This window comes from Corapipo altera, unplaced genomic scaffold (genome assembly GCF_003945725.1).
Source record: "Corapipo altera isolate COAL_440 unplaced genomic scaffold, ASM394572v1 2, whole genome shotgun sequence".
NCBI lineage: Eukaryota > Metazoa > Chordata > Aves > Passeriformes > Pipridae > Corapipo > Corapipo altera.
Genome location: NW_020884890.1, coordinates 9,483,141 through 9,510,301, shown reverse-complemented (window position 1 = coordinate 9,510,301; position 27,161 = coordinate 9,483,141). Strand labels below are relative to the sequence as shown.

Here is a 27,161-nt window from a genome sequence, read left to right as displayed (position 1 = left end):
CGCCGCCCCCGCCAGGTCTCCCCCGGCGCCGCGCCAGCCGGGCCCGCAGCGCCCCCTGCCGGCGCGGTCGGAGCCGCGCGGAGCGGCAGCGCGACCTGAGCCCCGCACGGCACCCCCCACCCTGCAGCACCTCAGCCAATCAGCGGCCGGTGTGCGGCTCTTCACCAATGGGAAGAGCAGCTGCCCCGAGCTGGCAGGGCGAACAGCCAATGGCTGGCGCCGAGGGCCCGTCCCCTCCGCGGCCCGTTGCCGGGGCAGCCGCTGTCAATGGCCGCCGCGCGGCCCCTCCGAGCGTAACGCGGCAACCGCCGGCGCGTTCGCCGGGCGGGCGGGGCCGGGCCGGGCAGGGCAGGTACCGTCGGAAGGGCCGGGACGGGGGTGGCGGGGACACCGAGGGGCGGAGGGGACATCGAGGGGCGAAGGGAGCGTCCGGGGGAAACTGGACCGCGGCGGGGGGAGGTTGTTTTCCTGGGGGCTGCGGGCGCTGGGAGCGGGCCCGGGCCTAGGTCTGGGCTTGGCCTCCGAAAAGTCTCGGGCCGCCAGTATTCAGGCTCTTTCCTGCGAAGTCATTTAGTGTGGGTACGATTCGGTGACTACGCTTAAAATGTGTTGTCAGGAAGTGCTGACTGAAAATAACATTCGGTGTATTCTGTGCTCAGTGAAGGAAAGCTGCCCACTTGCACTTTGGGAACTGGAGAGCTGCTCCCAGGGATGGCTAAGCTGAACTAGGTAAGTCTGCACATACTGGGATATTGGTGGGAATATGAGCCACGGCGTGGGCCTCCGTGGTGGAGTCTGATTTAGAAACATAATCTCTTTTCCTGGTTATAGGACTGGCCTGAACATTCCCTGTTTGATGTTTCCTCATCCCTGACCTGGACCTTAGAGCAGCTTTTTCATTTTGAGAGCCGATGAAAGTAACACTGTGTATTACTGTCACAGAGTCAGGTAGACATAACATTGGCTTTTAAATATTGCATTTTAATTCACCAAAATGCAGGACAAGAGGACATAGTCTTAAGACGCACCAGGGGAGGTTTAGGTTGGACATTACGCAGAAATTCTTCACAGAAGGGGTGATAAGACATTGCAATGGGCTGCCCAGGGAAGTGGTGGACTCACCGTCCCTGGAGATATTTAAGGAAAGACTGGACAAGGCACTCAGTGCCATGGTCTAGTTGACACGGTAGTGTTTGATCATGGGTTGGACTCAATGATCTCAGAGGCCTTTTCCAACCTCATTGATTCTGTGAGTCTGTGAGAAGCTGGTAAACCTAGAAGAAATGCATAGTTAAGTCAACAGCAGCAGAAAACTTCCCTAATAAAATACTTCACTAAAGTCTGATCACTGAGTATATTTGCATGTGATACAGTAAATTATTTTGCTTCTCTCTCTTCTGGAAAAAATACAGCATTTGGATATCAAAAAGATGGATGGAGGAAGAGGAGGGAGACTAATTTCTTTTGAGGTTTTTCTTTGCTCTTAAGTTCAGCACTTCAATAACTTGGATTGATGCTTTTGTGCTTGCCTGAAGCCGCCTTTCTTGCATTGTCCCTCTCTCGGAACAGGTGGAAGAACTGAGGAGGCCGTTAGAGGTCAGTGTTTGTACTCGGGAAGTGTCGTTCGGAGACCAGTGAAAGCACCGGGCGTCCCCTGGTCTTGGAAGGGTGTTAATACTGAAAAGGTCATAAAACATTTTATGAGTCTTGCATTACAGAACTAAGCTCTGGGTGTGCTGTGAGAGAAGAATTACTGAGTGGTTTTCCTTTCTATCTGTTGCTTAATACCTGTAGTCCAATGGTTCTGTTTCTGTTTCTGTGATTTACTTAGGAGTAATAGGGAATCTCCTGTCACCATTGCAGTTGTTTTGTGTTCTCTATTCTGTCTATGTCCTTTGCAGTGACCTGGTGCTCGACTGTTTTTTGTAATAATGAACATGTTTTCAATACAAAATATGGAAATAATAGCAATAGATAGAAGTCACTGAAGTGAAAGGAGTACGAAATTCTGGAAACAAAACTCTCTCTAAAGTTTGTGTAAGTCCATATTTACTTCAGCCGTTCTATACTGACCTGATCTCGATTCCTTAGGCTTCTAAAAGCCTGCATGGAGTCTTGTGGAGAGAGGACTGGGGTTTTGGTGGTGGTGGTGGATCTCAGTAAACCCACTGCTAACCTACAGTGTTTCATTCCTCGTAAAATTATTACATGTACAAGTGGAAAAATCAATATCTTTGTGGATTCACACAAGTTGAACTTACTTGATAATCAGCTCAAACTAGTTGGTAACAATTGAAAAATCAGGTAACAAAAACATTTCTTAATTAGGCAGTCCTTAGGCTCACTGAAGTAAAACTCAAATGTCCTAGTGATTCTTTTGTTCTCAAGACAAACTGTACCTTCTTTTGTTAATGGAATTATATTATAAACTGATGGAAAAATTAATTGGCAAGACTTGACAGACTAAGGTTTCTTGTTTTGTATGGAAAATATGATAATATTACCAGTTTATAAAACTGAAAACCATTTGAAGATTCAAAAAATGTTTTTGGCAATTCTCAAGGGAGCTTTCATTTGTTCACCTTTTTCAATTTGTTTTCAGTGCATTGCTTTTCTGAGTACTTCCAGAATACATCAGAAATTTCTGTTCATTTATATTGCTGTTTGTCAAAATGATACTTAATATAGCAAAATATTCTTAAAAGTGGGAAATATCCAGTACAAAAGTGATGGATAATTCTAATCCTCGAGTTCTTACAATTTGTTTGTTTTAAATACAGTGAGTTATGAAAAGCATTCTTCAAAACGATTATTGCCTCTTTAGTGGACTCTTGCGGGACTGTAAAATAACTGATCCACTTTAAGTTGGTACGTGAAAGTGAGTGTTCTTGTTTTATATATATATAATTAGACATCTTGATGATTGAACTATAGGAATTTATGCCTTCCCTAAATGCCATCCCATTTGTTTTCAAACAAGAAAAGGTCTGTGCGTGATGATTTCTTTTTATCCTTCTGTGTCCTGAAGGCAGACAAAATTTGTGTCTGTGCTGTATCTACACTGTTGAAGGTACTTGCCTCACAGAGTAATCCCTGCCTGCACAGAGGACTAGGTTAACACCTCTGGATTTAGTGGTGCTTCTAACAGAGATGTATGCCCTCCAGAAGTCTGGGACTCCTCTGGATGCCACATGTGCCACTGTGGCCATGGAACAGTCTTGTGTCCAAGTAAGAGACTAGGTTGCTTGAATTCCTGCCAGTTTGTTTTATTCAGCAGTTATAAGCAAAACAAGGAACACAGATGCAGAGCCAACAAATGATCATTGGTCTAATTAAAATCTTAACAGTCTAATCAAAGATTTGGTATTAGTCCAGATACTAACACAGTTCAAGCCACATGTGGTTACAGTGATACAGACACAAACTCTAGTACCAAACCCTCTGATGTTATCTTTGCCCACTCACTCATCCTCTGGGACTTGACTGGATTCAGCTGGGAGGGGGATGTCTTTACAGTAAGTCATCAACATTCCCTGGCAGGAGGAGGATGCTAATGGTTTCTTCCTCCTTGCCTTGTGTCCATTTGTGATCATTTTTACATGGTTGATAACACACTTATCGACGCCTTGCTCTTTATTCTGTTCTGTTCTATTCTAATCATTGATTCACAGTTCCACATTACATCTGAATTTACTCCACATAGTGTGTTTTACATATGTTGAGTACTCATTCTTTGTCCTCTGTGTTGCTGGGTTTTATCCAACTCCCAAGGCTGCCTCCCACAGAATTAAGCACAGGTGAAATGTTACAGCTTAGGGCCCCAGCACTGTACTGTGTTGACACTTTCAGGCCCCTGCAGTCACCTCATGCTTGTATCCCCCCTATGATGCATTTTTGCAAAGGTTCTAGATCACAGATGGTTCCCTCTTCACAGAATAACTACTGGTTATTGCTGTCCATTACTTTAAAACATAAATGAATACAAAGCTAAGCAAAAAGCTACAACAAATTAGATAAGTTCCCTGGTTGTTAACTTGAATTTGTTGCGGCTAAATAAGCTTTAGCAAAGCTCCAGGCACCCAGGATGAGTTCAGACAAAGTCTGGCAAGTTTTGTGGCCCATGTTGTTAGCTGGAAAGAAAGCCTGTGGCTTCCATGACACCGCCTCACTTCATGTGGGTTACAAAAGCAACTACTGGTTTTAATGGTTTTTTTCATCAGAGTGACTGTAATAATATGAGATCTGTGTTACAGCCCTCCAGAGTACTATTTTTATATCTCATATTAGTACTTTAATATAAATATATTATTTTATATTTTTTTGTATTCCCTGAAATTCTGTCCTGTGGAGACAGACAAGACCAACCTGATGTACTCTTGTCTGTGCATGCTCTAGAGAACATGTTATCCCCAAAACTCTGCCTGTGTTTTAGTTTGTTATTAGTTTGCTCTTCAAGGAGCAAAATAACATATATTCTGCACAGGTGTTTGTGGGGCCAGGGCTTAGGAGTGGAGCTGTTTGGGAGTAGGACAGCACCTTTATATGTTCTGATGTTCTTACATGATCTTAGTTTTGCACTCATGTAAATGCATGGGGGTCTTCATTACACTTAAACTCAGACAAGATAATACAGTTATGGTTAGGTCTATACTTTTGAAATATCTTTATTAATTCCATTATTTCAGAAGGAAAAAGAACAGTCAGTACAGATCATTCAGATGTTCACAACAGCTGATACCTTCCAAGCATGTGTTTAGCAGTCTCTAGAACAGTTGATCATAAGCGTAGCTTGTCTTTTTTCTGGGCTTTGCAGTGAAATTTTAGTTTTCATCAGAATACTTTTATATAAGTTTTAGGCATGTCATCATTATTATTTAGACCACTTTGAGAATATTTAGATGCCTACAAATCATTATTTTGAAAAGTTACTCCCTGAGTAAAGAAAAATACTCTTTTCCAGGTAATTCGGTATTAATTTCCCAGCAGCTTCCCAGTTTAGCAACCTGATGGGATATTTATTCCTCTAATTCTTTCTGTATAGATTATGAGGGCAAATGGATTCATTCCAGTCACTTGAGATAGAGTTGTGCTAATAGTGAAGTGTGCCAGAAAGCTGGAATTTGTAACAAAAACAGTCTTGGCAGCTGACATTTCTGTTCTGCTTGACTATGCAATTCTGCATGTATAGGCAGTGAAGGCTGAGAAGCAGGCAAAGTTTATTTTATTGGGAAATAATACAGTGAAAAATTTACAGCTCATTTACAGGTGTGTTGAATGTCCTGCAGCGTAGAGCAGTTTTGATTGAAAGCTGCTCAGTTTTTTTGTGTGTAATTTGCTTTGTCATTTAGAAATGAGCTAGGAGCTTATGTCATTCAACAGGTAGAACTGATGAGCTCTGGTGCAAGGCCTATTTATTCACCCATTAGGGGCTTGATGTTGGGTTGAAGAGAGATAGAGAAATAAGCTTGAGAGCTGTGAAGAGTGTTGAGAGAGAAAAAAGACCTGGGAAGCTGAGCGTAGTCAGTAAAACACTTCTTAAACTGTTGAGAGAATTCTTTTGACTGAGAAGGTGAGGAAAATTTTTAACATATTTACTCCATTATATTCTCAGGAAGTGTCTCCAAAAATAAAAAATGAAGTTATTTCCCCTTGAGATTATGGGATTTTTCCAGTTCATGTCAAAAGATAGGCTGCAGGAGGGGCCATTCTCATTTTATACCTGCTGCAGGTGTACTGTTTACCATGTACCAGCAGTGTAGTCTCTCTTATCAGGTATAAAAATATATCTATAATATAAAACATGTGTGCTCTGGTCAGTTCTTAAAGACATGAAGCACTAGATTTTGAAGGATATGAGAGTACTTTCCAGGGTGAAGATTGTGGTATATAGGTACAGTCTCATTAGTGGTTAGGGACAGAAGGTACTCCAGATAAATGGGACAATTATTTTCAAGCCCATTATTTAACATCATTGGACTGTCAGAAATTGTGAAATAGAGGATTTAGTCAAATTCTACCAATATCTCAATTCTAGTTGCATGGATAAGTTGTTAATTCATTTGGTTTGGAAGTTTTAAAACATGTCTAAATTAGTTTCCTGAATAGTGTCAAACTTTTGCTTGTGTTCTATTTTGTTTCCCAAATGCTTCTTTTCCCCTCTCTAGCCTGGGAGTAGTTTCTTATTCTTATTCTGGATTTAATTTTCTGAATTCTGTGTTAATTATCTGATTTCTCTTTTGGGATTGAAGAGCCTCAGTCTTCTGAAAATAATAGTAGCATTCCGAGACTGATGTTTGTCTCATGGAATATATATCTTAAGGTAACAAGGTTGTAAGAATCCTGAATAATTTTACAGGTTTTTCACCTTTCTTTCTTAACAGCGGAACACTGTTCTCACTGTTTTTTTCTCTCTCTAAATTGTTACAGAGAAATGCATTCTGAAGGATAACTACTGCTTACTGAACTGAACTGCAAAGATCTCATGCTTTGGAGATGAAGATGATAAACCCAAGGAAATAATCCAGCTGCTCCTGTTGTGGCAACTGAAATATCCTTTTGCCAAAATGAACAGTCTTTGAGAAAAATCTGGAAAGCTGTAAAATCTGAAAAATGGGAGAAAGAGTAAGGAGCCCAGATTCTGAACACGAGAGGAAATCAGATGAGGATAAAAATAGTGACTCCTATTATTCAGATGAAGGTAATGCATCTCATTCATCCAGCCAGTCTCCAGCACTAAGCTCTCCATCTACAAGCCAAGAAAAGAGACATCACAAAACACAGGCTTCAAACAGCCTTGTGCACTACCAAGGTAGGTAGATAGCAGAAATTGCTGCTTTGTAACTGCTCCAAAGAGTCAATTACCTTTGAAAACTGAAACAAAAGTGGAAAACTAGCGTTATGAGGATCTACAAGTAAGGTTCATGTGAATAACACTACAAATGGCAGGTAGACAGTAAGTGCTCTGTTGTAAACTGAAAATGATCTGTTCCTGCATAAGGAGGGGGTGTTGGTGATTTTCAGAATTCTTCTTATTTTTCTTAACAAGAGAACGTGGCCTTTTGTTGAATCATGCTGATGTTTGCTTTTTCTTTTTGACCAAAAACTCGAGGCCAAGGACCCAAGAGAAGTCCTTACTATGCAGTCTGTAAAAGAGAGACAATTATTAGAGCTCCCCTGACGAGATAACCTAAAGATATCTGTCTTGTGGAAGTCTAGTTGACTGAGCTTTACAGAGTAATACTGTGACTTTCAACAAACAAATGAAGACCAGCAATGTGGCAAGAGAGAAAATGGGTTTGGCGACAGTTAAGTTCAGGTAGAAATTCAAAAGAAACCTTTTCCTGTTCCTTCCCTGAGGGTAAAATATTTCCAGTTTGAGGTGACATAGCTCCACTTTGAGCTCCCTCACAGACATAAGCTGCTTTCTTGATTGAGGTGAACATCCCTGCAAAAAAGAAGAGAATGCTTATACAGGTCCTGGGCTGAAATAGGGATATGAAGGCTTTCTACCATGCTTTGACAGCTTGTTCTAAATAACTGTGTGCATTTTCTGGTGAAGTCGTAGCATGTCCTGCCTTACTTGAGCAAGTGTCCCAGTTCATTTGTAAGTGCTTGATACTGCATGAATCATTTGGTCAATGTTATGATCTAGATTGTGCCAGAAGGTCTTGAATTTGCCCAGGGAGTGGATCTCGTCAGATCCTCGCCTGTGTGAGTGTCCTGGTGCAGCTGGTGTTTTGCTGAGCTTCTCTGTGTTCCAAAGTGGCATCTTCTCCATAGTGGTCATGGGTTAGCTGCTAGAAAACAAAAACTGCAGTTCCTCTGTGCTATTTAATTTAAAGGGGGCAAATGAATGACCAGTTCTTTGATTACATAGCCAGAATTGAACATAATTATTACATTAAGGTATTGTGAATGTCATGTTATGTTGTCTTGAAAGACACTATGCCCCAAATTAACTATATGATCAAAAGTGCAGTCATGGTAAATTTGTCCTGAGTATGGAGAAATTCTTGAAGGAGCTGGAAGTCTATGGTAAATGGGAATTCCCTTAGTTGGTGGTAGGAGTGGCATCATTCCCGCAGTGCATGTATTAGATAATCTTTTCACACCTGAGTATGACATAAGTGTTCTTTGTAAAGGAAAAAAACACACCTTCTTTTGTTTGCCCAAGCTGTGGAAAAAATGAGCATCAAGCAGAAAATGAATGAGCATTTGTGCAAAATTTTTATAGGAAATTATAAAAGTATATTTTTAAGCTGTTATTTTTGCTGAAAAGTATTCTCTAGAGAAACATACTGAGTGCCAAAGGGGAGGAAGAATTTACTGTCACACACACTCACTGTCTGTGTATAGGTAACTGCACTATTGCTGTATCCCAGCTTTCCAGCTGGAATTATAAACTGCTGCTCAGTGTATTTCTTTCAAACACTGAGGTACCTTAATGAATTAAGCTTGTATGAATTATCTCTATTAATTCAGTTGTTTTAAGAGATATTTTTGGTGGATTATATGCTTTATTTTTTGAGTGTGGCTTGAGAGACAGATAAGATAGAAACAAAATGTTCAGCTTTTATCTATGGGGATGGAAATAAAATAATAATACCAAATAGGAATGCGAGCAGTGCATACAAGTAATCAAATGAGAATACTGTGTGGAAAATAACTTGTGATACAAGAATAAATTATTCAAAGAGAACTGAATTTTCACGGGATTTGTAATTTTGCTTTGGAGGCTTTTTGCATTGAGCCTTTGAAATCTGCTGTTTTGTCTGTAAGCACGGCAGCTGGATTTGAAAATACTACTGCATTTGTCTGGGAGAATTACATCTTGCATAATACATAACTAGCTAGTGATTAGCTAATTGTTGCCGTTTTAAAGCATTTGATAATTTCGTATGCATTATAGTATCATATTTCTAAACCGTTTTAATAAACAATATCAAAATATGATTGTTGTCTCTGATATGATTTGCAGATGATTACTTTACAATGGTCCTGTATTAATGGCTGCAAATATTACCTCTTACAGTAGATCACAGACATAGATCTCCATTTTTTGGCTATCAAAAGGAACGTAGGTCTATCATGTATATGCCTTTTATTGTCTGGTTTGAAATCTGCCATCTCTGCTAAGTATTGAAAAATTGTTTTAGGCAGAGCTTGATTCCAAGAATGATACCTGAGTAGACAAACTGCCTTGTCTAATAGTAAACATACTTTTTATTTTTTTCTCTCTTAGCCACAAAGAAATTGGATTCCAAATATGCACCAAGCAAGAGAGGGACACGGTGGGGTTTCCGTTCTCAGAGCCTCACTAGGGATTCTCCTGCAAAAGATATAGATCTTGTTACAAAAAGAGTTCTTTCTGCGAGGCTGCTGAAAATCAATGAGCTCCGAAATGAACTGACTGAACTCCACATCAAACTGGATGAGCTGCAGAAGGAAAACAGGGCACTGAAGAGGCTTCAGCACAGGCAGGAGAAAGCCCTGAATAAGTTCGAAGATACGGAAAACGAAATCTCTCAGCTCCTTGCTCGGCACAACAATGAGATTAGAATATTAAGGGAGCGCCTACGAAAATCTCAGGAGAGAGAACGTGCAACTGAGAGGCGGTTGAAAGATTCGGAAGATGAACTGTACAGAACAAAAACTGTCCTGCAGAAACTGAAAAAGCTGTCTGCAGATAAGCACCTTGCCGAAAGAGACGACCTGGCAAAGAAACTAGCCAATGCAGAGAGCAGGCTGGAGGACAGGGAAAAAAGAGTTAAGGTGAGATGACTTTCTTTTTGTAAGAAATTTCAGGTATTTCTTACCATAATGAATTGTAATTTTTCTCAATCATGGAGCAAACAGAAAATCAGTATTTCTTGGTTTTACACAGAAGTAGAGTCAAGGTGATTATTTCCAAGGTGATTATGTAGTTACATACTTGGTAGTTGTGCACTCAAATTTCTGTTTACAAATTAAGTGTATTTTCTCAGAATATAGCCTTGTGCTTTTAAGTGTTTGTATAACTAATAATAATATTTCAGAAGTGCATGCAGATATAATACAACTCTAAGCAATCTAATTTATCCTCTTGGAGGGGAAGCATTTGTTAAAAATTTCTGGGTATTTAGGGAACTGTACACTAAAATTCTAAAAAAAACCCCCTATATAGTAATTCTTTTTCAATTTTTGAACAGCATTCATGCAGTGTTTGATTGTCCACTATTCTGCACACCCAAGAGCTCAGCTGGACAAACTTAGAGCATTTTTTAAATACTGAAATGATCTTTAAAACATTTTATGGATGTACATTTTAAGAAATTTGTCCAATATATTTTTTTGATTTTGTCCAGCCAAAATGTTTATGTTTTTTAAACATGTCTAAGTGTGTCTACACTGTAAATGTGTCTATAAACTCTTCTTACTTAAAAATTATGTTAACAGTATTACATCTGTTGGTAGTTGTACTGTTTTTGTACTAGATATTTTTATACATAGTACGTAAATTTTATCCTATTTTTAGCTGAAATTGTCTTGGTCATTAAAATTATGTTAAAGTTTGCTGTCTATATTAGTAATTAAAACTAAATTACATTATATAGATAATAGATCTGAAAATCCAAAGGATTAAGCTGGAAACTAACCTTTCATAAAATAAATCCCAAAGTACAAAGATATAAACCACTGAGTTAGCCAAACCACCTCACCCTGTAGTGTTACCATCTGTTATCTGTAGTTTTATGATCAGGTATTTCAGCATTTTTAGTACTAGATCATGTTAAAATAAATCATGCTTTAAAAAGTAAGGGATTTTCTCGTACTTTTTTTTCCTTCTTTCATCAACACAGTTCACTTAAAATATCTGTTGTAAGACAAAGGTATGTAAATGCAATCATAATCACAGGCTAGTTTCTGGTTAAAAGTTTAAAAATTCTTTCTTGTCTTCTTCCTTCTAACCCTACACTCTGAGGGAGGAATTCTGTCTCTAACTCATCAGTTGGAGATTTGTCTTACAGACGTGGAGGTCCACTGTGGCAAGAGCCTGGCAGAAAGTAGTGTGAGTTCCCATTAAGTCCTCAAATCACCTCTCAATGCTCAGAAGGATGAGCTGCAGCATCTACAGGTGCTCTGTCTGCCCCCTGAAAGTTAGGATTAAGGGTTTAAATGTATTCAGTGTTACAGAAGTGGTGGAACTGATGTTTAAATCCAAGACACTGGTTCACTGTAATTTTGTTTAAGTAATTTGACTATAGAAAGTACTTTGGTTATTAAAAAATAGTATTTTGTTTTAATTGAAGGATCTGGAAAGAAATCTTGAGTTAAGTGGTAGCAGTTTTCAACGAGAGTTACATTCAAAGAAAAAAAAGCTATATGAGGCTCAAGAAGAAAACAGAGTTCTCCAAGAAGAGCTTCATCAGCTAAATCAGAAGCTGAAGGTAAAATGTGGAAGGAATAGAAGTTGCTAACCATGTTCTGGCATTTTATCTTTGGAAGTATCTGCAATCGGGTTTGAATAGTTTAGCAGTACCTGCAGTCTCTGATGTGTACTTAATTATGTACCACGTGTGAGTTCTTTTCCTGCCTTAAATCGAAATGTTCTGTGCTCTGACCCTCCAGTGTTTATAGCAGGAATGGTTCTACATTGTTAGCACTTCATTATTGTTAGCACTGGTTAAGAAAAGTAAGATCAAGTACATAACCAAGCACTGAGATTAAACCACAAAATCTACTGGAAAATTGGGTTTTGAACCCTTGAATTCAAAATTAAATCTGCAGGCATAAACAGTACTTTATGTTAGTAATGTACTTGCATTGCAGTAGGTTTGTGTAAAGATTATTTTCATGTATTTTTTATGTCCTCATGTGTTGCTAAATTTGTGCAAAGGTTTATTTGCATCCCCCCCTGCCATTGTTGCCCAAATTCTCAATTAAAGTACTTAAAATATTGTTATATTCTACCTAGTCAGTTTATCTTTAGGGAAAAGAAATTTAAAAAAAAGTAAGACTTGAGCTAAAGTGCTTAGTTTCTGGGAGAATTTCCTTGAAACTCCAAGTCTCAAACATGTTGGAGATGCACCAGTTCACCACCTTCCTAGCTATTGAGCAAGTAATAGTGTTAGTAGCTCTAAAACTTACTTGTTTAGAGTAAGTATTTTAAGCCTGGTTTGTTAGTGGAGAATTTGATGGTTTGAAAATATTTTCATTGTCAGATGATGTCACTGCTCATTTCTGCATTTTATTCAATAAATGTGCTAAAAGAAGAGTTTGCCTCTACCTCTATGATACAATGGGCCTCCACTCCCTGATAGTGATGTGCCCTGTGACAAGTATTGCTTGCATTGAAGTGTTTAACTCTTTACAATACTTAAAATTTAGTTGTGCAATCTATATATATATTGTAAGTCTTGTTTGTGTTTATGGAAGCATTGCTGTTTACTTTTATTTTCACTGCAGAGCTGCTTTTTTCCCCTAATATTTTGCTAATGAGTTTCTTTTGGGAGAAAGTTCTATCTGCTTTCTTATAGCATAAACAAGGTTAGGAATGTGATTGTTTTCCTTAAAACATTGGGTGAAACAATTGATTACTCTGTTTCTATTTACAATATGTATTTTTAATTTAATTTACAGCTTTGCTAATGGCTAGTAAATGAAATATTAGTAACTCATTGTTATACCTACCTCTTTCATTCACAGGAGAAAGAAAGAGAACTTGAAGCAAAAAATATATATGCTAATCGTATGTTGAAGCTATCACCAAGAAAAGACATGGATATTGTACAAAGAAAAAGAGGTAACTTGTATAAAGCAGTAAAGAAAAATTATTGGCACCACTTTGAAATGACTCAGCTGGGTTATACCTTTCGTGACACTTGGAATTTCACTCTGGTGCTGCTTGTCATCACAACACTGGTTACAAAGGAGGGCACATGGATTGTTGACTGTTCTATAACTGCAGCAGAACCAAAACATAGAACTTTACCAAAAAGGGGACTTAACTCCTTTCATATCAGATGTTCTTGGCTAAAGGAGGAGGGGAAGGTTGTTAATAAAATCTCTGATAGATCGTAGGTAATGTCCACTTGACAATAAATTACAGAAGCTTTAAAAATATGTATTTGCACTGCTATGAATATTTTGGTGATCTGTTTTATTTATTTCTTACTGATTCAAGTTTACTGTCTGTCATATGAGCTGCACTCCTTTTTCCCTCAAAGGGTGCATATGTCCCTGAACATAATCTTCTAAAATTATCAGTACTGTGATTTCTTCTGGTGTGAAAAGACAGCCTCAAACCTTATGCTACCCACATAAATATGTGTGTACTTGGGCTATTATCACTGAATCAGTAGAATCTATTTGTCAGAAGCAGCAGAAATTTATGAGACTGTTTTAAATATTTAATGCCAGTATTTCAAACAGTTTGTCTACTGCTCATTTTATTATAGATGCTCTACTATTATCCCATTTTAGGTTCAGATTTTTTAAAATGTTATTCCTTAGAGATAAGTGTACATGTTTCAAAGATGCAAATAATTGAATTTTAATTTTATGAGTTTGCTTCTGTGACAAGCAGTAAAATGAGTGACATATTTTGTGGGGATTTTCAACAAATACTCAATATACTGTAATGACACTATAAGTAGCTTTAAGGTGGCTTTTTAATTCTTTTTTCCAGTAGAATTTTTGCATGCATTTTTTTATAATTTTTCTTTATAATTAGCTTTTACGGATGCTTAAAACAACTGTGTGAAACTTGTCAATACTTTCCACTTCCATTGACTTCAACACAGTCTTTTATGTTTGCTGCAAATCATGAAAAATGAGGCATAGGTATATAGCAGGATATTTTTGAGCAAAACCACAATTTAATTAGTTTGTATTTTCTACAGCCAACAACCAAAATATTAAAAAAGGACCACTCCTTACAAAAGGTGTACAAACCAGTGGATACTTCTCACCAGCAGAACCTCTTCCAGAATCAGAACTTGTCTGTGGTGACACAGTAAACAAGAAAGAAGGAATTCTTCCTAAAATAGTGAGTTCCATAAAAATTTGAGACCTGCTCCAGATAATTCACCTATCAGACTATTCAAGGCAGATCTTTTAAAAAATATGTGTAAATATACAAATATAAATATATAGAAAATATGATTTAGAAAACATTCTGGGTTTTAAGAGAAAATCTACCTTTCTACAAATAACATGCTCCATTTTTGTGACAGTTTATCATATTCTATGTCTTGAGCCACTAGCTCAATTTTTTTATTTTTCTGCCACTGTCACATCTTTCATGTTTTTGAGGCTTCATTTTTGTTTTCTCCCCTTTTCTTTGTTTCTAATGCTTGTTTGAGCAATCTGTTAAACAGTGATGGCTGCCTTTTCTCTCTTTTCTCTTTGGTCTTAATTATGGTTTCTTTTACTTTCCAGATTTATTTCACAATGCATAAATCTAACACTTCCTCTTATTGTCACAGTGCTGGTATTTCTTCTGGCTTTCTAGCTTTGTCAAAATGCTTGGGATTTTTTTTTTTTCCATTTCCCTTTTTATTATAAAAATAGTACTATTAGAAGTATTCCTAATACTTTTGTGACCCCAGGCTAAAATCAAAGAGATTTGTAAAGTCTTGAAGATCAGAATGAGCCAGATTCTGGTACAAATTGTACAAATAAGGCTAGGACTATTTTTCAGAAGTAATGCTCTGAGGATGGTCTTGACTGGCTTCCAGTTAGGGCTGAAACTTTTTCATGGCTGTTTTCTTTGTATATTCTCTCGTCCAAAATCCTTTCTGTAACTATGAATGTAGTTCAATGTATATATTATTCCAATATATACTTGAGTGTGTGAGTTACAAAACCATACAGTTGGTACAAGTGCAGTGGGACTTCTGAAATCCAACTAATTTGCTTTAAATAATGCAAATTAGATTTGGGTAGTGAGTTTTTAAAGTGAAGCATTTTAAATACCTGGCTACCATCTCCTTATGTAGTTTATACTTTTTAATATAACAATGATAATCTTGTACATGAAGGGAAAATACTTTCAAGGTTTTTTGACTAATAGTCATATTTTCTTTGTTCATTAAGTAGTAACTATTTCACTTAGAAGTGTATTTTTAATCTAGAATCTTATTTTGCTCTAAAATGAGCACAACCTACAAAGTTAGCTCCCACATGTTGGACTACACTGACTTTTTCTTCAGTTCATTGCCACTACTTTTCTGTATTATTAGTATCGCAGTGAAAATCACTATCTTTTCTGCAGGTTCCTTCCTTTTAAATGTGTATGTATACTCACTAGCTGAATTTGTCATGCAAGAATAAATCTTTCTCCTTCACTGTTTGTTACTTAATACTTCAAAAATTTAAGAAACTGCCTGAATCTACGACCCACTTGCTTGAGTAAAAAGATCAGATTGTGGAAGTAGAGGGTTACTAATTGCTTGCTTGTTGAGAGAATAAAGTGGAGAGGTTTGGCCTTCTGTTAAAGTCCTTAAAGAAGACAACTTCTGACTTCTAAAGAAAACTACCCTGACAGTGATAATTTTCCTTTATGGCATTGGAGCTGCAGCTTCCCTGAAATGTGTAATACAGAATAGAGTTGACTGTCTATTCATTTTGTTTCAGGTGTAGAAAACAATGCTAGAAGTGATGATATTTTGGGGCCAAACCCCTGGGTTGTCAAATCTGATTTGGTTTAGGGTAACTTACTTTTTCTATGTGTAGCAGTAAGAATGTGATTTCAGAATGACATAGAAGTTCTTATGATTGTTTTATTGACTATTTTTCCCCATCAGTTTTGGTTTTGTATTAATGTGTTTCAGGAAAAAGAAACTCGAGACAAAGGGTGGAAAGAGCAAACAGACCTCCTAAGACAGGACCAAAAAAGGGAAAGGGAAGAGAAACTGAAATATTTTCAGGAAATGCAGGCTTTAGAGGAGAGAGTTTCAAAACTTCATGACGGTAAGGAAAGAGGCAGCTGAAGGCTGAAAGATGCACCATAGAATACTAATCAAATGAGGCTGCTGGTTTCTGGTGAGAAGAGCAAAATGATTTTGCAGCGATCACTACAGTGGAAAATTATTTTCAGTTATATTATGCAAAGAAGAATCAGAAAGAAATATAGGATATAGAATAATCTGTGTCCTGTGATTAAGTATGCAACAGCAAAAAATGCTGTCCACAAAAAAGTATTGCAGTCTTAAGAGATTTTGCTTTACAAAACAAGAATGAGATAAATGCTGATGTTAGCTCTGACTTGCTAAATGTTATTGAGGTAGGCAGTAGATTTTTACTTTTGTAGAGCAAATCTGCTTTCTTTAATATAGCCTATTTTTTCAGTACATATCTACTTCACTTATATAATTTGAAATTGTAGTTTCTCTTTTCAGTTTTGGTTATCTGAATCATTTGGTGTGGCTATTTGAGGAATGTCAGTTTCTATATTTTAATACTGCTTTTTTATTCACTTGATTTTCACAGCATCTTAATGACTTTTATTCATAAGTCAGTCTCAAGTATTTTAGATGGACTTCACGCTGTCATGTTAAAGAACTCTTTCAGTGATTATAGTTAATGAACAGTAGCACTTATTGTATATGACAAGAATTCTAAAAATCTGTAGCTTTTTTCAGAGGTAAAGTCTGAAAATCTTCTAACACAACTTACATAAACCAAGAATCTGCTCTATTATGTCTCTGAATAAGATGATTTAACCACCTTACCCATTGTACGATATAAGCTGGTATTTTCCCCACCTTACAGACAGAAAGGTAGCTCCTTACTTAATTTGATAGAATGATATACTACTGAAAAAATATCTATTAAATATTTTAACTGAACTGTTGCAGTTATTTCTGAAAACTTGAGCTGAATTACAGTAGATAACATGGAACTCCATGAAAACAGAAGTCAGAAATTTAAGTAAAGTGTTGAAAGGAGAATGCCAGTATGTTGCAGGGACCAAGTAGTCATATTCAACTTTTGGCCAAATACATGTCTGTTGTCTCAACAGAAAAATATTTTGAAGAGAGAAATATTTGAGAAGCTTCCTCTTTTTTCTACACGTAAGCATTTACAGGTTCTGGTTATAAGTTTGTTACTGTTTTGTACCTTTGGTGTCCCTTCATAGCTATGTGCAGTCACTCTCATTGAGTCCACACAGTGACGCACAGACACCTGTGTAAAGATGTTTTCTGTATGCAGTGGATGCAGTATATTTTAAATCATTCACTACTTGAAATAGGTAATGACTCCTATGACTTTGAGATCTGACAGCTTCACAGGACTAGTTACCTTTATGGGAAAAAAACCCCAAACATGTATCCCAGGACTAGCCTAATGTCAGTGATGATGACAAAACTAAACTACTGTGCAAGTCAAAACTATTAAAATCAGTGATGTTGTATTAATTTTCATTCAAACCCAGGAAGTGGGAAGGCAATTGGCAGAAATTAAATTGCTCTGAAAATTCTAAAACATGGATAATGTCTGGATGCTTTTGGAAGATGACAATAGACTTTTATAGCTTAGCAGAGAACCAGGAGTGGATTTAGTTGTAATTTTTGAAGAATTTATTTTTGCACTAGGAAAACCACATTGTGCATAGAAGAGCATGTTAAAAAATCAGTGGCTTTTGCTTGCATTATTTTCAAAATCTTTTAAGGGCACATTAAAATTAAAACATTTTAAATATTGCTTAAACATTTTTCACAGAGTGGGAAAGGAAAGAATATGACAAAATGAAAAAAGAAAGCAACTTTTTATTGGATAAAGAAGAGAAAATAAAGATGGAGGCAGAAATCCGCAAACCTGAAGTAGAGAGTGAAAGCCCTGAAATGTTGGAAGAGCGGCGAAAAAGAGAGTTCCTGCTTGCTAAAATGCAAGAAATTGATAGAGAAATTCAAAGTACAGCAAACATGAAACCAACTTCCCAAGCACCACTCACAAATACAGCAAGAAAATCTGATTCCCTGGAGAAAAAGGAAAAAACTAATCCATTCTTTGAGGTTCCAGGGAAGGTTAGTAATGGATTTCCTGTAAAGGACAGCCAGGACGATGCCACAAGAGCACAAGGGCAGAAGCAACAAAATGTAAGGACTGTAGATTTAAGTTGTGAGTTAACATTTGGTAGTTATGTACCTTCCTTTGGGAAAGGATCAGGGAGACCAAGTTGGCTTACTCAAAAGCCTGACAAATTAGAAGAAAATGTTAAGGAAAACGCAGATTTCGATAGTAAGAAAGAAAAGAAGTCCAATTTAATGGAACAACTCTTTGGAAGCAGTGCCAGTACCATTTTTATCTCTAAAAATAACAATACACCACCTTTTGATGTAGATTGGGATTCTAGTAATACTCCTTTTGTTGATAAAAACAGTAAACTCAAAGTAAAAGAAGACAATGAGCTTTTTGGTGAAGGAAGAAACCTAAACAGACACCGTTTGCAATACACTACAAGCAAGCCAGGAGTTAAGACCCTTGGTTCTTTAGAAGATGAAATCGAAGAAGTAATCTTACAGTGATCATATTTTTATATGTTTCATATGTAAATACTGAAAAACTATTTTCATGTAATATTTATTAGATACAGATTTGAAAGATGTCAGATATATTGTAAAGCCTTATGAAGGAATAATTTGCATAAATGGGTATATGTATAGAGGAGAGGTGCAGTGCTTGTTTGTTTTTTTTTTTTACCTGAAGGCTGCTCACAATACACTGCTTTTCAGTTGGAGTACTTCTTTTAGGCCTCAGATATTTTCTTTCTCACACATTTGGAGAGCCACTTAACTGTGCTAGGAGAAGGCATGTGTAATATCAGTCATGAAATGGATAGAAGAGACATTCCTAGCACAAATTCTCTTAGAAAGAGATTATTTTACGCTGCTGTCATGTTATCTCATAACATCAACAGAAGCACAATTAACTCAGGAACAGCCAATTTCTCTTTTGTGTAGGTTTTCTGTGGACCTTACTACCAAATGTGTCTAAGTCTTCTCATTTATACAGATTATATTTGTTATACAATGCCATTTTTTGTAATTTCTGAATTTTATATGTAAAATTCCAATCATTACTAAGTAATTTTTTAACAAAATGGTTTTATTAAATGAGTTGAGTAAATTTTTTGTGTGTAGATTCTCTTTAGTACAAAGTTCTGACTTTTTATATTGTTTATTGATATTGGGGAAGGAGCTGGTAGCAACATTGCTAGTGATGTTATTTACTGGTTGGTGCTGTGTACACAAATGAAAAAGGTAGGTAATGAAGGATTTAGCAGAAACATTCAAGAAAATAAGCTGAAGGTCATTCCTTACTAGAATAACATATTTTGAAATGCCTCTCTGATCCCTATGAGCCTGATTCAAAACGTACTAAAATACAGAGAAGAAATCTCATAATTTCAAGATGCTCTGAGTCAAGATTTCTCTGAACACAATGATTTTTCTGAAAAGAAAGGCTGGTGTCTGCATCATTCAGTCACTTTGTTTGCTCCCCCATTCAGAAAGAAAATTAGTCACAGATCCAGACCCAGTGTCTGGGACTGTTCTGACTTCTCGGTAGTGAAGAGCAGCTCATGTTCACCTGCTTGCTTACAGTCCCAATTATATTCATTGTCATATTACAGATTTTATCAGGTTCATTTTGCTTGCAGATGGTCAGAATATCAGGACAGTTCTGACTGGCAACAGTGAATGTAACTATCTGTATTACTCTACTGCAGTGACTTCTTTGGGGGGAATACTGTGGCATAAGAGGTAGGAAAAGTCTGTGAGTAGACACTGTGGGTGTTTGTGAGTGGCTGGTTATTTGTCTTAACTCCTTGTCCTACTTGTGGGTGACTGCTGCCCTTCTAGAAGAAGGCACCTTGCTCCTGTTTATTTTTCTTTCCTGTGGCTGAGGATTCTAAGGCATAAAACAATGATGTAGCTGCTGCAGTTATTAAGGATCGTGTGTATCAAGGGATGGGTTGGTTTTTGTTTCTTTGCACGTCAACTCATTAACATCTGGCAAATTCTACTATCATGCAGAACTGATGTTCCCTGCTGCTTCAATTACAAATGTGTAGTTTCTAAGCTGTTTTATGTTATCAGCCCCTTCTTGAGTTCACAAATTTTCACATCCTGTTACCAGACACTTCCTGAAGCAAATACTGCGGTGACTTGCACAAATAATAAAAGATGTATCTGCTTTAGGAAGGTGAAAAGAAATCGATCTGCTGGGAACAGTATCACAGGTATAATTTTCCTTTTCCCCTCATTGCTGTCCACCTCTACAGCTTATTTATTCTCTTCTTCTGTGGCACTTTCTACTTTTAGAGTTACTGGTATACAGATACCATTATAATTAAAATGTATAAAGGCAGCACTTTGAGAGGTAATCTTCTGATAGTGGGAGGAAACCTTTTGATTCTTCTAGCATCTGTAAGCAGCGTCTCTGCTATTGAGTAGTAGTTTTCTACTCACTGAAGAAAATTTTGCAAGGTCTTAAAAGGGTCTATAGACCTTAGAGCTGGGCACACTGATAGTCCTCTGGACCCCTGGTCTTGGGTACTGCAGCTGGGTAATCTTCATCTTTTTTTTAGTGGTGGCAGTGTTTAATAGCACTTGATTGACCACAAAAAAAAAATTCAACTTGTGCAATAAAAAGTAGGTCACAAAAGCTTTGATGATTTGTGTATGATTTGATGTGTATATCCAGTTGTGGGTTCTGTTTGATGTTTAAATGTATGGCTGTTACTTCTGTTGTGTTTTGCTTTTCTTCTGAACCACCAAAGATGAGAAATTCCTCCATTCCAACAGGAAAGGATCATTAAAGTTTGATTAACAGTTTTAGTGGGATATTCAGGGAGATTATTACTGCCCCAGGAAAATTGGTCATCTGGTTCTGATCCCCAGGAGGGTGGTCATCAAAGAAAAGTATCTGTGGAGCATCTGATGAGAGTAGACAAGTTCAGAGCTCATCTGACAGAGAAAACAGGAAGTTTTAAGAATAAAGATTTCTCTTTTTGAGAGAGGAGGTGAACTGTAGAGCATGGGGGGAGTGTAGTAAATCTTCTGTGGTCCAGAAGAAATGTAAACCATCAGAGTGGAACTTGGGATGCCCATCACAACTCTGAACTGAAGCCTGAAGAACACTATGGTGGTAAGAAAACTGAACTAGGAAATGCTTAAACATATTGAATTTTTTTCTCAGCTCTGTGGTATCTTTGGGCTTAGCTAAGGACTGAAAAAAAAAAAAAGGTAATTTTTCAGAACGCTGGTAAATCCTATGTCTGTGATTTTGCTTCGCCTTTTGCATCCATGCCTAAAGGGGTAAAATGCAAATCTATAATGCTTCTGAAATGAGGACACTTGCAGAGGATGAGCTTAGGCTACTTGGTAGCCTCAGGTTCATTGCTGGTCCTGAGACAGAAGGTCTAATCCAGCCAGCCCTGAGTTTATACACAGTGTCAGGAAATGTGAAAGAATATCTAATCCGGCATGTTAGGAGTATGAATTTGATCATGGAAACATAGTGGGACATGTGGCTATGAGAGCATCAGCAGGGCTTTTGCTGATACTTGTGCTCTAGAAGGTGCTTCAGGTAAGCCTTTGCTATTCAAGAAAATAGTAATAAATTCTGCATGGTGCTCTGAAGCACCAACCTGCAAAAATCAATGCAGCAGAAGCGAGTGCCTTCAGGAGAATCCTGCTGCCAGTTGCAGGAAGGGAGGTTTTGTTCCCAACGTTGCACGGCTTTGCTAAACCTGACCTACTCTTGTTCCAAGATGACAACTTTAAGCATAAGAGATGCCCCAGGTGACATTGCTCATTTATAAAATTCCCTTTTGTTGGATCAAATTTAACGTGCTCTCCTGTTTCAAATTATCTCTTTGATTAGCTACAAAGTTTTGATGTCTGCAGGAGGAGAACAATTGCATCAGTGTGCACCGTCAGCCAGGACTTGTGACTGCTGGGGGGTTGCTAGGATACCTCTCTAAAAGGTACGATTCACTTGATTAACCACCAACCCAGTTTGCATGAGAAATATTTTTTCCTATCCTTGTTTTGTGCTAGTGTCAGCTGTGCATCATATGTGCATATGTGTTTAGACCAAGCTACAGGTTGATTGTCATGTGTGTTCTTTGCCGCCTTTTGATATGCAATAAAACCCTCTGTGCTTCATAGCAAAGAATCCAAAGGTGTAGTAGAAATTCCAGTAATCTGTAAAGTGAACATTGCTTCCACAGGGGAACATCAGCTATAGAGAAGGTTTGACATTGGATTTGTATTTCTGGCATTATAGCTAAGGCTTAACTTTATATCTGTGAAGATGTAAGGGAATTTTCGTCTCCTATGTATTATTTTCTTTCCCACTCTGAGCAGGCGGTTGGACCAGATGACCCACCAAGGTCCCAGCCAAAGCTATTCTGTGATTCTGTCATCCTTGCCACATTCCACTGGTATTAATGCTCCCTTCCAGTGGAAATCCTTCGCACAAAGCCCCTTCATTCTACTTGCATGAAGTTACCTCCTGTGTGCCCATCTGTCCTTGAATAAGACAACATTGTATTCAGGATGCAAATTCTGACTCAGCTCCCTCCACAATAGCTGCTTCCTGCATGCTTATCTTTCCAATACCCTTTTTTTTCCTCCATCTTCCTGTTTTCTGAAACATTTTGTTCAAACTTTGCCTTCAGGACATCTTACCATCGTTTCTGTGAATCCTCCTTTGTCCTGCAACCCTCTTTCTGCACTTTCCCTCAAATTTTCATAGACTCCTCTTGCTGCTTCCATGTCTTTCGTTCTGATGAACCATCAGAACACCTTTGTTCTGTCTGAACAGACTTCTGCTTTTCATCCCCAGTTATCTTCTCGCTAAGTTCCCTTTATCTCCTCTCCCTTGATTTCATTCCTCAGTCTGGAGCTCCCTATCAGCTGTGTTGTGCTGTTTTTCTTCTCACCTGTAGGTGGAAGTAATGTTGCAAGAGAGTAGGGGAGACCTCCTCGGAAAGGGAAGTGCCCTTATTTTGGAACTGCTTTCACTTGTGCTCACACCCCACACATGAGCACTGAGCAGTCTGTCCAGTAACCAGGCACAAAGGTGTGTGTACCCAGTTGACCTGGACAGGGGTCCTCACAGCAGCCAAGAGCCTACTCATGAGTTCTCTTCAATCTTCCAGTCTCTCTTTTGACCAGGGATTGGAAGTGCCATCTGTGTCCTTTAGGAACTGCCTCGTGGATTTGTATCCATCTTAACCCACCTGTGCAAGTCGTTAGGATTCCCTCACTGTCCTTTCTCACCTTCTCCAAACTGCCAAGAGCTCCAGCCTGTTCTTCCCAACATCTCCCCTCAATGACTTATCTGTTTTAGTCTGGGTATAGGCCACCCCTTCTATTCCAAGTAACCTAAAAAGCTGCACGTTACTCTGCAAAGATCTTGATGACCGGCTAATCTGAGTGCCTCTGACAGCCCTTCTGCCAATCCTCCTGCTGCTCCCATATTCCAGACCTTTCCAGTCATTTTCCCTTTGTACAGTCTTCTTGTTTCCATTACTGTTCTCTACGCTGTGATATATTGGGAGTCGTGGGACTCAGGCTGTGTTCTGCAGAGCCTCTAACAAGCTGTTAGCTTCACAGTTTGCTGCTTAATCATTCTCATGGTAGCGAGGATGGATAACACAGGTGCTGTAATTCACTAGAGATCAGTTAATTACTAGTACTCAGCATGAGGAAATCGTGTTTGGGTTGGCAAAGGGCACAACTAAACTCCCATACCTGACCTTCCTCTTGCTGCAAAGCTAACTCTGGCTTTGAATTCTCAGTTGAAACAAGCACAAAACCAAGTCTTAAACTGCCTGTGCAAACCAAGCACCTAAGTCCTGGGGAATGATCCTTATTTAACAAGCAAGCATTTGTTTCACTGGTACATGGTTTTCCTTGTCTCATAACCCATCATGTACAGGCACAACAACAGCACTTGGGTTTCAGAGGCATTTCTGTCTCAACATGCTCTCTAAACCTATTGGCCTCACGACAACCATGTGGAAACTCTGAGGAAATGAGAGGTACAAATGGCCTTCTCCAAATCATACTGGCTGGTGGTGGAAGTTAGACTAGGAATTTCCACATTCTCACACGTTATTAGGCTCTGCTCCCAATTTCATGTGTGTATGGGCATCCTCTATCCAAGTCTCAAAAATTGTAATGAAAAAGGCATTCAGTCAAACTGCAGTTCTGGAATGAGTGGTGTGCAATTTGTTTTATTGATGAAAAGCATAGATCTAGGATGGAAATGTTCCCAAGATTATTCTAATGTCTTCTAAAAATCATGTCTCTCTGATTTTTTGTTTACTTCTAGTGGATACACCACATATGCTGCACATGAATGTAACTTTAGTAAGCAAAGGATGTAACTTTGCATCCTCATGATACATTCCTGCAGTCCAGAGGGGAAGAAAGCATGGTTAAAGCGTAAGCAACATTTACAAGATTCAACAGAAATATTTAATTTTAAGCTATATTAATATTTTTGTCTTCTCAGTTATAAATTACATTCTGAGGTCTAGAGTTCCTCTAAAATGTAATCAAGTAAATCCTGATTTTAATGAGTGGCAATCACTAAACCTGGTAATAATTGTCCTGACTTTCTGAACAGCAAAGCATTGCAGTGCCTCTTGAATTCAATGCAAGAGGGAAGCTTCTTCCTGGGAAGCAGATTCTTGTCCTGAAATAATGTATACCCATGTATAAGATCTGCATTGGTACATTGGAGATCAATAGCTCTTTTGCTGATCTGGCCAAATGATGTTCTTTGGCTGGTTCAGTCAGCCAGAGCTCAACTGGAAAATTGAAACAAAGTATGTGTTGCTGTTCAAGGTACTTCATATTTCTTGAGAGAGAAAATGTTGAAATTTATAAGTGAATTGCAGAGTAATTGCAGGCTCCTGATGGCAAAGGCCAAGACAAAGCTCTGCTTACAGAGATTTGGTTGCTCTGTGGTGCTTGTTCATTCACGCACTTCATTCCTGAGTAGCTCTTATAACCTGCTCTGTGTTGTGTTATCACAGACTCTCAGAATGGGTAAAGTTGGAAGGGACCACAGTGGATCATCTGATCCAACCTCCCTGCTCAAGCAGGGTCATCCTAGAGCACATGTTACAGGATTGCATCCAATGGTTCTTGAATATCTGCAGTGAGGGAGACTCCACAACCTCTCTGGGCAAGAATTGTTTAGATGAGATTAAAGTTTCATGAAATAGGTCGTGACCCACTTTCACTTGTGCAGTCTGTCCTGCTAATTCGATGTACCTTTCTTTTCTGAGCCATGATCTGAGGTCTTGCTTGCAGCATGGTTTGGGACAAGGATGCCTTCTTACCCTAGACAATAAATGCTTGAAAAAAGCTGAACTTCGCCCAGGCTGTCTTTCCCAAATTCAGAAGGGATATTAATGACTCTATATTTTGTCGGCTTATTAATTATTTAAATTATTGCTCAGAAAAAGTTCCTGGGTTATTCCGTGGCTGTACGGGCATGGGTACTACAACTGTCAAGCACTCCTGTGTATCACGAGTTCCCTTTAGAGGGCACTATTGACTTCCTTGAAGCCTACATCGATACCTGTGCTTGCTGTTAATGAGGCTTGTTATCCACATGCGGTCATCTGAGGTACATTTCAGTATTTTTTGCTCTAAATATTTTGGATGCTGTAGTCTACTGCACATTATCTACTGTATGCAAATAACTGACATAAAATACACCTTGTAATAGACTTCTGAGGCCTTGGCTGTGATTATTTTCTCAGTCACCATGCAAAATTCTGGAAGGAACATACACTCCAGGATGCTGAACTGTGTCTTCTAACAAAAGCTTTAAGATGACTGAAAGGCTCAGTTTCAATTCATAGAAGGCAGCACAGAAGTGAGCCTTCACTTCCGCTGTGTGGTCTCAGAGATGTGGATTTTACCATCCTATATGAACTGGATTTGCAGAGATAAACTGGATTTTCCTTTCCTATGACTGTACTTGTTTTCCAGCAGAAAGAATATTTCTGCAGCCAGATGTATCATTCCATCTTCCTCTCTCCCACTCTCAATTTCTTTATTTGTATGTTCTACCCAAGGTGGGCAGGATATGGCTGCATGGTCATCTTGCTTGATAAAGAGTACAGCTTTAGGGGGTCAGTGTGTGATGTGAGTTACTTTCTAGAATGAAGAAAGTTGCTTTTAGATTGCTTAATCTACATTTCTGCTTCTTATCTTTTAATGAAGAAGCACAGATATCAGGGAAGTATAGCAAGTGCCTACTGTAGTGTCTCAGCTTGAGGCAATGCACAGTTCAAGGGAAGTCCACAGTGATGTAAGCAGGATAATTGTGTAAATATATGTCTGCTCTGCAACAAAAAAATGAGATTAATTTTAGAACTGAACCCTCAAAAGGATGTATCTCATTTGTCCAGATAATTATTGTAATGAAGGCCATCGAACAAAATGGTCATTCAGATGCTTACCTTCTCTCTCACTCCTTATTATTGCTTATGCCCTCTTCTGTGCAATTGCATCAACATGGTCCTGATAATGTGGGTTTATATTTTATGCAGTAATTAACTGCAGAGCTGCCCTAGCACTCTCTAACACTGGAGATGACTGAGGACTGTTCAGCATGTTTGCAGCCTCTGAACCAGATTTTTGATTATGTTCATAACATTGTCTTTCATTGGCTTGAAAGGTACCTGTAGCCTACAGTGGGAGCAGGCTGACTGGTACAGGGAGAGGAGGAGGACTGGGTTGAAGGAAGAAGAAGAGCCCAGATGAGGGTGTAAAAGCCATTCTTTGGTGGCTTGCACAAAGCTCTCGTAGGGCAGCAGCAATAGCTGCAAGGCAGCCCAGCAGATGTCCCTAGGTATGTAATCCTGTGAATCTCACCAACTCACCACTTATCTCTTCCTCCATCCCTGCCACGGATGATTTTCGTAACACCCAGCAGATTAAACCTCCTCGATGGACCTGATATTCAGGAAATTCAATATAAACTTATTTTGTTTTAGTGGGACTCACTGTTACTCCTTGATTCCCAAAAGCATTGCAACCTCACTCTTGCAACACACTGAAAACATTAAATCTCTTCTGAAATGTTACAAAATGTCTTTTTTTTTCATAGTTAAATCATCAGAACCAAGTTGGAAGAAAATC

General features: G+C 38.4%; 1 protein-coding gene and 1 long non-coding RNA gene across 11 annotated transcripts in view; both read left to right on the top strand.

Moving 5' to 3' along the window:
- Positions 1-296: 296 nt before the first annotated feature.
- Positions 297-19,110, top strand: LCA5 (LCA5, lebercilin). 10 transcript variants are annotated; one of them, XM_027645004.1, is made up of 12 exons: positions 303-352; positions 660-729; positions 832-948; positions 1,570-1,685; positions 3,033-3,228; positions 6,427-6,808; positions 9,242-9,771; positions 11,289-11,426; positions 12,685-12,781; positions 13,881-14,026; positions 15,813-15,951; positions 17,704-19,110. In XM_027645004.1, the coding sequence occupies exons 6-12, from the start codon at positions 6,610-6,612 to the stop codon at positions 18,507-18,509; spliced, it is 2,055 nt and encodes a 684-aa protein (XP_027500805.1). In that variant the 5' UTR covers positions 303-352; positions 660-729; positions 832-948; positions 1,570-1,685; positions 3,033-3,228; positions 6,427-6,609; the 3' UTR covers positions 18,510-19,110. The 10 variants fall into 10 exon arrangements, with proteins under 10 accessions (XP_027500808.1, XP_027500805.1, XP_027500804.1 ...); XM_027645003.1 differs by having other exon boundaries at positions 3,029-3,228; XM_027645006.1 differs by lacking the exon at positions 303-352 and adding an exon at positions 466-575 and having other exon boundaries at positions 3,029-3,228.
- A 781-nt stretch (positions 19,111-19,891) lies between these two features.
- LOC113947879 overlaps positions 19,892-27,161 on the top strand; it is a 42,652-nt gene continuing 35,382 nt past the window's right edge. Inside the window, exons 1-2 of the long non-coding RNA XR_003527908.1 lie at positions 19,892-20,224; positions 21,871-21,973. This is a non-coding gene — a long non-coding RNA (uncharacterized LOC113947879). The remainder of the gene's footprint in view (positions 20,225-21,870; positions 21,974-27,161) is intronic.

Excerpts from the sequence above, each read along its gene's own strand:
- LCA5 (XM_027645007.1), top strand. The coding sequence starts at position 6,610 with ATGGGAGAAAGAGTAAGGAGCCCAGATTCTGAACACGAGAGGAAATCA. Across the intron at positions 6,809-9,241 it reads CAGCCTTGTGCACTACCAAG|CCACAAAGAAATTGGATTCC; the intron begins GTAGGTAGATAG and ends TTTCTCTCTTAG. Across the intron at positions 15,952-17,703 it reads AGTTTCAAAACTTCATGACG|AGTGGGAAAGGAAAGAATAT; the intron begins GTAAGGAAAGAG and ends CATTTTTCACAG.